The sequence below is a fragment of the Arachis hypogaea genome, chromosome 3, assembly GCF_003086295.3.
Source record: "Arachis hypogaea cultivar Tifrunner chromosome 3, arahy.Tifrunner.gnm2.J5K5, whole genome shotgun sequence".
NCBI lineage: Eukaryota > Viridiplantae > Streptophyta > Magnoliopsida > Fabales > Fabaceae > Arachis > Arachis hypogaea.
In genome coordinates this window covers 42,607,846-42,620,500 of record NC_092038.1, presented here as the reverse complement: position 1 = coordinate 42,620,500, position 12,655 = coordinate 42,607,846, and the positions used below count along the sequence as shown (strand labels likewise).

At 27.7% G+C, this 12,655-nt stretch overlaps 1 protein-coding gene and 1 pseudogene across 2 annotated transcripts; one reads left to right on the top strand and one right to left on the bottom strand.

The window, feature by feature from the left end:
• Positions 1–772: 772 nt before the first annotated feature.
• Positions 773–5,138, bottom strand: LOC112776673 (aluminum-activated malate transporter 2-like; annotated as a pseudogene).
• A 3,455-nt stretch (positions 5,139–8,593) lies between these two features.
• Positions 8,594–11,692, top strand: LOC112790387 (replication protein A 70 kDa DNA-binding subunit A). 2 transcript variants are annotated; one of them, XM_029297035.2, is made up of 11 exons: positions 8,594–8,883; positions 9,004–9,274; positions 9,352–9,451; positions 9,574–9,698; positions 9,776–9,869; positions 9,970–10,105; positions 10,330–10,493; positions 10,587–10,701; positions 10,795–10,992; positions 11,091–11,177; positions 11,256–11,692. In XM_029297035.2, exons 1-11 carry the CDS (start codon positions 8,734–8,736, stop codon positions 11,439–11,441), a joined length of 1,626 nt encoding a protein of 541 aa, XP_029152868.1. In that variant the 5' UTR covers positions 8,594–8,733; the 3' UTR covers positions 11,442–11,692. The 2 variants fall into 2 exon arrangements, with proteins under 2 accessions (XP_029152868.1, XP_025688552.1); XM_025832767.3 differs by having other exon boundaries at positions 8,612–8,883; positions 9,785–9,869.
• Positions 11,693–12,655: the final 963 nt, after the last annotated feature.

The window sequence follows — 12,655 nt, the reverse complement described above, 5'->3', positions numbered from 1 at the left end:
ATTTAAGTAAAAATAATATCATATTTTTTAAGTCTTATTTTTTGAAAAAAAAAACTAAAATTTAATATTTATAATTTAAAAGTTTGTAGAGGGAAATAATAGTCAAAAGAAGTGCTAGTTTTTGTAATATATATAAAATTGAGAGGGGAATAAAAATATAAATTCAAAAATGAAATAAATTCATTTATCATTTAATATAGTTTATTCCAAATACAATAATCAATTTACAATTTAATTCATTTTCTTCTAAGCAATCAAGGCCTCCCATCATTTGATAAGTTTGAGGAAGATTGATTGATTGTAATAATAACATGATTAATATTATGAGGAGGAGGAAGTCCATTATTCTCACAATTACATGTTTGTAACTGTTTGTTTGAGTGTTATTAAATTAATAAAAAAATATATATTTTTAATGTATTGAACAAATTTTTAATAATATAAATAAAAATATTAAAAAATAAAAAATATTTTTTAATATTTTTTAAAAGGTTTTTTTTGAAAAAATATTTTTTTAAATAATAAATAAATAAAAAAATATTTTTATTTTATTTTATCTAAGTATAATTAATAAATAAATTCTTTTTATATAAAATACTCAAATATAAAATTATTGTTTTTTTTATACAAAATTTTTTAAAATATATTATTTAAAAAATATCTTTAAATTTTTTTTAAAATATATTATTTTAATAATATCCTTTTAGAAAATAACGCTCAAACAACTCCGAATGGTGGATGATCTTCCTCTTGATAAGGAGAATTTGAATCTTCAGCTACAACTTTTATTGTCCCTATTCTTAAATTTTGCTAAGGTAGATAGTTCTTGTATTGACTCAGCCAACTTTTCAGTGCAACAAACCACATCAAGTAATAGTGAAGCCACTGTCACAACAGGAATAACCTCAAAGAGATTGGTTCCTTCCCACAAAATTGAGTTCACCATGGATTTTAGGTTAATAGCAGCAACCCTAGATTTGGCAATTTGAGAGTATGCAGAAGTTGGTGGAACCACGTTTTGGATTGACATTGCTAATTCCTTTAAAGCCTTTCCTGTTTCTTTGCTCATTTTCATGCATGGCTCTTGTATTTTTCTTCTAACTTCCAAGGGTGTCTATAATAAGGTAAACATAAATAAACAAAAAATAAATAAATTTATTTATTTGAGCAAAAATCAATTATTATGTTTTTATTTTCTTTCCGAAAAATGCTTCTTCATATATATTAAATTAGTGTTTTTTTTGGCGTCATTAAATCGATAAAAAAAAATTTTCAATAATTTTTTTTTTACTTTTTAGTGTATTTGGTAAATTTTTAATAGTAAAAATAAAAGTATTAGGAAAAAAAACATCTGTTTTGAGAAGCTACAATTTACATCTTTTTTTTAAAAGATTTTTTCTTTGAAAAAAATATTTTTCACATAATAAATGAATAAAAAAATACTTTTATCTTATTTTACCCAAACATAGTTGATAAATAAAAAAATCTTTTTACATTAGATTTTCAAACATAAAATCACTTTTATTTTTGTAAAAGATCTTTTAAAAAAATATCATTTAAAAAATTTTTTTTGGAGAGTGACGCCCAAACAAATCTTTAATCATCTAATTAGTTACTAACTTACTATATATTTGTGTATATTTATATATATTAATTCACATATTTTTTAACTAAATACTCGGTCACTAGAATAATTAAATATGTCACAGTAAAATAAATAACCTGCAATAGATAAATAATCAAATTTAATTACAGTAAATAAAAAAATTATGAAATATCAAATATATTTTTTTATATGTGATGATTGATTAATAATTATTTTTTATGTAAATATACATATATAGCATGATTGTTTTTTTTTTACATAGTATTTTAGTAGATTAGAAAATATAAACACATTTGTTTTAACATAAATATAAACAAAACAAATTATCTTTATATTTTTAATTGAAATATCTAGACCTAAATTGATTACTACACAATCAATTGTATAAAAAAATTATATATAAAAAACCTAATCAAAGAATTTAGTACCTTTGAAGAAATGAGGAAGCTATTGAGGGCATCAATATGATAGGCACATTCTCTTGATAAGATTCCAATCTTCAAATATTGTTGCCAAGGATGATGAAATCTAAATGCACCATGGCAGGTTCCCACCTTGCAAAATTGGCCTGCAAAATATGTAATTATGTAATAAATAAATTAATTAATAAGTTTATATATATTTTTGTATGAGAATAAGCATAATTGTTAAAATCGAACTAGATCAGTTGCTTCAATAAAAAAAAAAAAATTGGTGAACTAAATTTTAAATTAGTCTGGTTTAATGTTTTGACCGTTTAAAAAAGAAAATCACTTAAAACCAATGAAAATTAGACAGAATTATAAGTCAACAATTAACCCAAAAAAAATTCTTAGGTTCAAACTTAGATTTTCTTGTATGTGCAGCAATTTGGCTCCCACAACTAAACTATTTTTTATTACATTTGTCTTTTTTTAATGTATAACATATATAAATTAAATTATATTTTTAAAATTTATATTTATTAATTATTAGTAATCTAATCGATTCGATTGTCAATTTAATTCTGAGAACTATAATAATAAATTTAGAACATATTTTTGGACATTTCTTCTCCTTACCAAGCTTTCTTCAGGCTGCTTTGAATTCAGAACACTTTTATATCCTTGTAGAGATGATTCATTAGACTCTCCACTTTCTTGTGTTTTAAAATATTCATTTCCGAAACCTGCCATTTGCATTGGACCAAGACATGAGAAAAACTTACTATCAACAATTTTGGTTTAAGAAAAAATAGTTTTTAATAAATAAAAGAATAAATTAATCTACTAGCTGTTTAAATTTTAGATAATTTAATTCTTCTATCGTATTAATGTTTTAGAAAAAAATATATAAGTAATTTGCATTTTATTTTATTAGAAATTGCTTTACCTAATATTCTAAAAGATCAAAAAGACTAGTTTGTGCATACAACTTTATTTTCTAAACTATCTCTTTCATTATATATAATTCATATAAAAACTTCAATCCACAATCTTTTATTTAAGTTATAAACAACTTATTACCATCTCAATTAATTTTATTTTGATTATTTTTACACATATTTAATAAATATGTATAAAATTCCCAAAATTTACTAAAACTTACTTATTTTAAAATTATCCTCACCTTCTATAAAGTTGCCAAGTTTTTCAATATTTTTTGCTACCAGATTATGAAGATCAGCACCTACCCACATAGGCCACACAAAAATGCTTACAAACACTGAAATGAAAGCACCTGCAAGAATTGTGATTACCCTTTTCTCTGCAATGTCTAGAATCTCATCATCTCTATAGCTAGATACAGATACCAAGCTATATGTTAAGATAAACACCATCAATCCATAATCATATCTTGCTTTCAATTGTGGTAAGAATCTCATATATGTGACAACTGCAGCTGAAATTATTTAAAAAAAATGCATTTGGTTAATTCCTACTAAGTAATTAAGGTTGTTTTTAAGAGGGAGACAGAATTGAGAGATAGAAATGGAATTAAATTTTTGTATTATATTTAGTATAAAATATATTAAATTGAGTTATGTCTCAATATTATGTTTAATTTAAAATAAATATAAAAATTAAAAGACAAATTTAGAATTTATAAAGTTAAATAAAAATATTTCTAAAAAAATGTTATAGAAATTTTAATTTCTGTTTCTAAAATTTTAATTTTTTGTGTCCCTACTTTTAAAAAATACTGAAAAACTAAAATCTTATATCTTATAATTAAAATTTTAGTCTTATTCTTTAATCAACAAACACAATACATAATCTTAATCCGTTAGTCTCAGTTCGAATCTTAAAAAACAAACGCAATCTAATAAATTTTAATTGAACAAGTATAAGTAAATGATTACTTAGTAGAAAAGTTATGATCCCAATAAGTATTTGTTCCACTACATGTCCTATTGAAATTGAATTAATTAAGTGATAAGTTCCAACTCCAAGAGCACCAGCCAAAAATGTTGCTATGCCTCTATTTATTCCTTTACCAAGTGTTGCTCCTGCATGTCACACATAAATTTGTTTATGAATTAAGTCCATAATGTATAGGGGGAAAATTGGGGGTAAAATTATTGTTTCAAAATTAAAATTTTACTCGTATATTAAAAAAACAAAGAAATATAATGGGTATGATTGATTTTCATTTAGAAAATTTTGAAAATAGAAGATTGAAAATAAAAATAAACAAATAAAACATAAACCAATGAGATTTTTAAATTTTCCATGCAATGTTATATAAGAACTTTTAAATTCTTGTTAGTTGTAGAATTAATATTGGTATATCACCGTCTTTGAATGATAATTAACATTTAGTGGGACTTTTAGAAAGAAAAGATTTTTGTGACACAATTCATATTCATATCTGAACACAAATAGAGATTTTGCTTTTTACTTTTGGTGTTAATTTCGATGGTATTTTTAACTAATGTTAAAATTTGATGTGTGTTTTTTTTTACGTAAAAATCACAAATCTAATATTTAGACGTGTGATTTTAAAATTTTTTTAATATACAAATCTGAGAATTAGATTTATTTTTTATCTTAATTTTTTTAAATATATAAATCTGATTTTATTAAAAAAATTTAAAATATGCAAATCAAACCTTCTAATTTACTTTAGTGAAAAAAATTATTTTAACATAAATCGGACTCTCCAATTTGTGTACTATAAAATCTAACCTTCATATTTTTTCTATAAATTTTATTATTTCACAAATGAGAGTCCGATTTATTATTTAAAATAATAAAAAAAATCTATAACAAATACACCAATTAATCATTATATTGAATTAGTCTATATATTTTGTCAAAAATAAATAAATAAATAAAATAATAAAAAATGACTTGCCTACATAGAATTCTGAGATGACGATGACAGTGAAAACAGCCCACATAGCAGATGAATCAAAACCATTGTAAAGAGGCTTAACATAGTAAAATGCTGAAACCAATGTGAGGGAAAGTGCTACTTTGAATGAATGAATAACCCTTCTAGGATCTTCTTCACCAAGTTTCTTCATTTGCAACATTAATTCAACCACTTTGTCAATAATTTCTCTAGACATCACAACATCACAACGGATTAATTAACCATACTTAATTAATTAGGTTCCACGAAACTGTCTTTTACAAATTACAATATAAAGTACATTGTAATAAACATGCAAATTAGTGGATGCCTATATTATTGATCAAGCCACTTGGTTTGGACTTTGGAGTATGTTTATTTCATCCTTTCATTGTGGCCCCATACCCATAGTATACTAGTTTAATATAAAGTATTTTTATGACATAATATATGTTTATTAAATACAAATCGTGTCCTTTCATTCATTATGATATATCAAATGGATCCATATTTTTTTTATTGATTATAAGTTCTTGTAACACATAAATAATATAGCAGAAACGGAAATAAAAATGTATTTTGGATGTTTTTTTTTATGAAAATTTTAGTTTTAAGATGGAAATGTTTTATTGTCTTTTTAAGGTATGATTAGTGCAGAATGAATGGGCAAACATAAAAAATTGGAGAACTTCTCATTGTTACTTTTAACTTAAGCCAATAGAATGTTACTTCAATTATTTTTTAATGGAAAACGGGACTTAAAGTAAAAAAAAGACAAAAATTACCTTAAAAAATATTGTTTGGTATGGTCCTCGGACGAACGGGTGAGGCGTAGCCTGGAATCGGATCGTGAGGGTGAAGTAGGGAAGTCGACGTTTCGAGTTCTCGATACGGAGGGGTGTCACCTGTAAAGACATTCCGACGCCTAAGTCAGTCGAGTGTGCAGGCGAAAAAGAGAGTAAGGTAGTATGTGACGTACTTTGGGGAAGGGGTAGGTCCCTCCCCATTTATACCGTGTCAGAGGTGGGCCCACCAAAGACAGACTCACCTTCCTCGAAGCTTTCTCTTACAGTAGTGGAGAACTATCAAGGACGCATGTCCGGGTCATTGAGTGAGCTGCACGTGCCCGACCGTTCGGGTCGGGTTATCAGTGAGTCGGGTTGACCCGCAAATAGCCTGGACCAAGCCGTAACAAATATAATTTTAAAAAAATCTGCAAAAAAAATTAAAGAAATACACAGAAAAATAAAAAAGTAATATTTTAATTGAAGTTCATATTTTGTCATATCAATTTATCTACACAAGTATTTGTTTCTTAGAACTCAGAATGGATATTCTAATTACTTAACCTATTATTATAGTGTTTTTTAATAGTCAAAACTAACGTAGAGTGCAACTTGATAGTTTCTTGAAGCCATGGACTTACTTCTATTTTAAAATTTACTTCCGTACAAACATTTATGTGTTTAAAGTTTAGAGTCAAGTTCAAATCTAGCCGAATACCTCAGACCTCTACTAAAATCAATATATATAGCACCTATATTCACACTATAACAAACCAAAAACTTTCTTTCATGGTCTCTTAATATACTTCTACAAGTGACCGTCCTTTGTAACAAATTTATAGGAATTCAGTTTAATAAAGGTAGCTAGGGTTTGGGGGAATCTAACAGGATTTGTATTTTTAGCAAAGCACCTAAATTTTTTTCTTACCCAAAACTGAGTTATACTCTTTAGCCGGTGCATAGCCAAATTATGGATCTTATTTTTATCTACTACATTGTCTCTCTCAAAAATATGCTTGTTACGATAACAATAAAGAGAGCATATGATGCAAGTAAATAAGAAAGGTCAAGAAATGCCTTGATAATGAAATTGAGATTATAAATTCTTTAACAAAAAAAAGGGTTGACAAAAGAATATACTAGAAGTCAATGAAATGTCTATGCTCTTCCATATATTTTTTGTGACTTTGCAATCGCAAAAAACATGGAATAAAAATTCCGAAAAGAACCACAAACTGAACAAATATTCTTTTGGATCGTGCGCTTGCGAAATCTAACCTCATTTGTCAAAAAGGTTTCATTAGTAACTAGCTAAAAAAAAATACGTAGTCTCTGAGGACTTCAACTTTTCGAATTCTCAAAAATAAATCATCCCTAGAGTCTTCAATTGCATTTACATAGAAGAAGTATGCTGACTTAATGCTAGATACAATTGGAATTGAGAAGCCACACTACCTAATTATCTCCCATGTTTGTTTTTGGAGTCTTCAAGGATGAAAAGACAGAGACTTAATTCTTTCTAATTTTACCTATATCCAATTGCCATTTGTCGCATATTTACTAACCATGTCGTTTAGTACATCCTCCAATATATATGGTTAAACAAAGTCTTTAAGTTTATTCACATATGGGATTCAATAATCTTTCTAAAATCGAATGTTATCACTATTACCGGTTTGTTATATCAAATTTCCTCTGAATTTGGGTTATACTTGCGCAATATCCTTCCAAACATTTAATAAAATTGAAACTTCTTGATGAAGAGTATGCTATTCTCCTACATTTATATTTTTTTCTAATGAGCTTGACCCAAAAAATATGGACTTTGCACTAAATTCTATGCTAATTTCGTGAGATTTGTATTGTTTATTATTTTGGATTATCTAAATTCCAAATTACTTAACTCTTCTTAGAGAACACAATTTCTCCCAGCTAATCAAATAGACTTTGTTATCCGTTCTGTTGCTATCTCCCACAAAATTTCTATAGACTTGATCAATTTTGTCACACATTCAATAGCAGTCTTATTATTTGTATAAGATAGAAAGGATAATTATTATAGTTAATTGAGTCAAAGTGATATTGTGTGCAAAAGAAAAATTTTGAGCCTTTTTAAGTACTAAACCAAGATACCATTTTATTAGAAATGAGTTGAAAATTTTATTTTTCTTATGCGATTACAAAATAAAGAAACTCCTAAATATTTGTCTAGATTAGACATCAACATCAACTCTAAAATTCTACTCAATTTTAATTTTTTTTTATCAAATATATATTATTAAAAAAATACTTAATTTCTCATATTTTTTTTTTTAAAATTAATATTATGATTATTATTATTTCCGATGTTAAATTAGTCTAGTATTCATAGAAGTACCTTAGATACTATTACTTTTCACTTAATATAATGACATTGTCTTGAGATTTATTAAAATATGTACTCATCTTTAAAGTATGACGTATAGAATTTTATTTTCATGTTGATCATATATTAGTAAATAGTTAAATTTCTTTAAAATAATTATCGAGTACTTTTATTTTAATAAATATTTTATTATTCATATTAGTGTTTTTATTATTTTTTAATAGAGATTAAATTTTTTTCTGTAATAATATTTTTAAGTTTAATTACCTTATAATAAATTTATTATAGATATATTAAAATCTATTAATATATAAAAAATAACCAGTACATGTCTTGATAATCGACAAGTGTTATAGCTCCATGCTCAACACGTGTGTATGATCAACTCATAACGTGGAAGCTGCTCAAAATATAATAACAAAAAACTTCAATTACAATAATATTATTATTATATATATTCGATCTACATCATCAATACTATGTATTATATAATATAAGCCAATAGTATATAAGACACTTCTTTTTGTAATGCCTCTTATTTTACACATTGGATTGAAAACTTCAATCCGAAGCTCTCAAAAAATTTGAGACCTGATTTCTCAGCCACATTTTTTTATCATTGGTTGTCTTTACTACATCACATACTGAATATTCATTACAAGATGGGTGAAAATTACGACTATATTTCTGATATCAATGCAAGAAAATTTTGTTGGAACTTTAAAGTATATGTAATCAGAATTTGGGAACATCCGAGTAAGTTCAACGAGAAGGAGATTGGAAGCATAGAGATGATCCTGCAAGATAGTAAGGTAACTATATCCCAAACAAAATTGCTATTACTAATATCTTGCACTTAAATCATTATAAAACACAAGTATAGATGTTTCTAATAAAATATATTTGTTGGTGTGTTCTATTGAAAAATGCAGGGTGGAAGGGGCCATGCTTCAATACCCAAGTCTATAGTTAAGAAATGGAGTGGTGTATTTCAGGTGTTTCAGATGTATATTATAAAGAACTTTATAGTGGTGGACAACAAAACCATAAAAAAACCCACTCCATATCGCTGGATACTGACTTTTTCACACAGGACGGAGGTCAATCACTTTATGAATCCTACTTTTCCTCTTGACGCATTTGTGTTCAAGACTATACCGGAATTGCTCACGGCCGAGAAGATCGAAAACTCAGAGCTATTTGGTGAGTTTTTTCCACAGTGAGTTTAAAATCATCATTATAGAAACCAAGTATAAGTGAGATATATTTTTTTTCCTTAGACATGATTGGTGAGGTAGTTGGAAAGCATGATCCCAGAGAGTTAGTCACCAGCAAAGGGAAGGAGACCAAACGGTTGGTTGTGGTGTTGCAAGATCTGGAGTAAGTTTTCTTATAAGAGAAAAAAAATGTAAATCATATAACACAACTCACATTCATAAACTACCTGCATTTTTTGTATGGTACTCATGGCATCCTTCTGTATGTGTTATTTTAAAATATAGAAAAAATAGGATTAACTGCACTTTATTTGGTGAAATGGTCGATGAGATACTACCACATCTGGAAGTTGGAAGGCTGGAGCCACTTATTGTAGTTATACAATACTTTAAGGCAATTAGGTGGAATGGTATGTACTCATAATCATATCATACTTTAATAAAATGATTCCATCCGGTATTTGTGATTATTTCTAATTTTATCAAGGGCATATAGGACAAACTTCGGTCCAGAGTCATTTTGAGATCTCCAAACTCCACATCAATGCAGAGTTGAAGGATGTTGTTGGATTTAGGGACAGGTTAGATGGTTTCATTTCACCTTTTTTCTGTTTCGGGGTAAAATTTGATTAAGCTAATGTCTAAACATTCTGTAAAATCACTGAAATTTATATGGTGTAGGTTGCTAAAGGGGGCACCATCCAATGCTTCAAGAATAAGTCAAATGTCATTCCAAAGTGGCTGGTCTGGCATGGAAGAGATTACTAATGGGTCTGCATTAGTTAAAACCATTGAAGAGGTCCTGAGTTCCAAAGAGGTAAATTAAGGATTTTTTCGTTAGGATATAATAGCTTCACTGTTATATTATGGATCGAATATTGCATAAATATATAGTGTTTTTTATTATTATTAGATTAGGTAATTTAAATACTTTTTATTGTCAGTGTTTATGTTCAATCATTTTCAAAAGGAAACAAATTATAGATGATTTGATTACTTTGTAATACAACAAATTAGATCTAATATTAGTTTGGATAGCAGGAGGGTCCTATTTGGGTTGCTGGAACTATTGTGGCCATAAATTGCAGCAAGAATGATTGGTATTACAAGGCCTGCAGAAGATGTCCTAAGAAAGTTGAAACACCAGTTGGTAATAGATACGAATGTGACAAATGCGGCCACACGCATGGAACTGCATCTATAAGGTTGTCGTAATGAAGATTTGAACCAGTGTTAGTAGCTACTTTGGTTTGTTATGAAGCATCCTAATTATGTATGTTTTCCATGCTGATATATAGATACAAGGTGGAGGTCATGGTCTTTGATGGAACAGGCAGCATTTCTCTCTTGCTATGGGATAGAGAAACAAGCCAATTATGTGGGAAACAAGCTGAAAAAGTTTTGGAGGAAGATGTAAGTATTATAATGAACATTACATAAGTTCTTTTTTACATGCTAAGATCTATTAAGGCTTTTCTTCATGATGCCAACATCTTATTTTTTTAGGGTGGACGTGAGGATGAATACCCCCTTACCCTAGACAACATGATGGATAGGAGACTTTTATTTAAGATAAATGTGAAAGCTGCTAATATCAGTGGCTATGATCAAGTGTTCACTGTGATGAAGATATGTGACGATGAAGAAGTTGTTGACAAAAACCTACCCAAGAATTTTGATGGAAATTCATCAATGAATATGACGGTATTAAAAGAGTTTACATGTACATTCAGAATTTTAGCTAATGCCACATCAACTGTACCTATAACACTTACATAGAATTGTGTCAACATTATTCACAGGAAAATGGGTGCAGTAACTCACTTGATATGTTTGGGAACATTACTGATCTTAATACTGACACTGACCCTGATGCTCAGTATACTATGGTAAGTAGTTCAATCAATAGTAAATTGTTATTGTTAATTTAAAAAATTAGGTTGATTATGATGTGGTCTTCTTTGTAGGATATTAGAGAAGATTCCATAACCAGTCTCAAGTGTAAAACCCCTGCTAAAAGAGTTACAAATGGCTTTAGATCTGGCTCTAGCAGTGCAATCCAAAATGAAGATGAGGGACAACTCTCAACAAACAAGTTTAGCCGAAAGAATGCCAAGAAGCAAAAATCTATAATGATAGATGGAGAAAATTGAGTTTTTAAATTAGTGTTTAAGCATTGGCTTAATATTTATGCTATTTTAGTGGTCTTTTGTTTTATTCTTGAGTAAGGCTTCAGTATGCTTTGTTATTGGAAAAAGCATGTACTCTTATAACTATGAGTTTCTCCATTGGTTGCTTTGTTATTGGAGAAAGCATGTACTCTTATAATTATGAGTTTCTCCATTGTTTGTGATGTTATTTTGATACCAATGGAATTTAAGCTTATGATATATGGTAGTCGACACATATTATGGTCTAATTCACATATCACACGTGTAACCTGATTATAACCATGTTAATAGATTTCAATGGTAAATTAGATGTTGTCTTACATAGTGAAAAAATCAATTATAACGTAAATCATTCAAAATACAAACAATATTCAGTGTCTTACTAATACTAGAGGTTATATTTTAGAGAAACGAACTTAATTAAAATAAAACAACTATGGATTACAAACCTAATTCAATGTGTTAATAAAACTCAATATATCGCTTCAAGCAAAAGGATTCATATGAGTTTTTTCAATAATATGCTCTGTCTTAAAAGGGGTGTTAACCAACAAAGAGGGACTAGGATACTTAGTTGTGAGAGTCAATTTTTTACTCAAGACTAAAAAAATGTTCAGATTCAAAACAAAAATGGTTAAGTAATTTGGATAACAGTGAATAAACAGCTTGGTCTTTGAATTCAAACGAACTCAATATATAAATTAAAACCCATTTCCCAATGCATATACAAGAATCGAAATAAAAGTTTTGTAAAGTATAATCAGGCAAGATTAAAATCTCATTACTTATATAAATCTTTTTATATAAAATTTACTTCTTTACTTTTCATAGGCAAATAGATTAATGCACTGACAAAGTCAGCTTATTGATGAATGTGGTGTCAGTAAAAAAAACACAAATCTATTAATATAGAGTCAAGATTGAATATGTATATAGAGTGACCTTGAGATATGGGTTCACCACGAAACCATTTTGAAAATCCTATCAGCTAATCTCTGGGGCATATCTTATAGAAAGGTAAATCATTTAGGAAATGTCTGTTTTAGAAAATCTATTTACGTATGTCATAGGGCTGATTTTATGGAGCAACTATTAAGAAGATCCTTCTTAATGGTAAGCTTTATAGTGTGTCAGATAGGAAGTTGCTATATGATTTATATGATAATTCTTATGTATATCAAGCAAAAGCATTATAT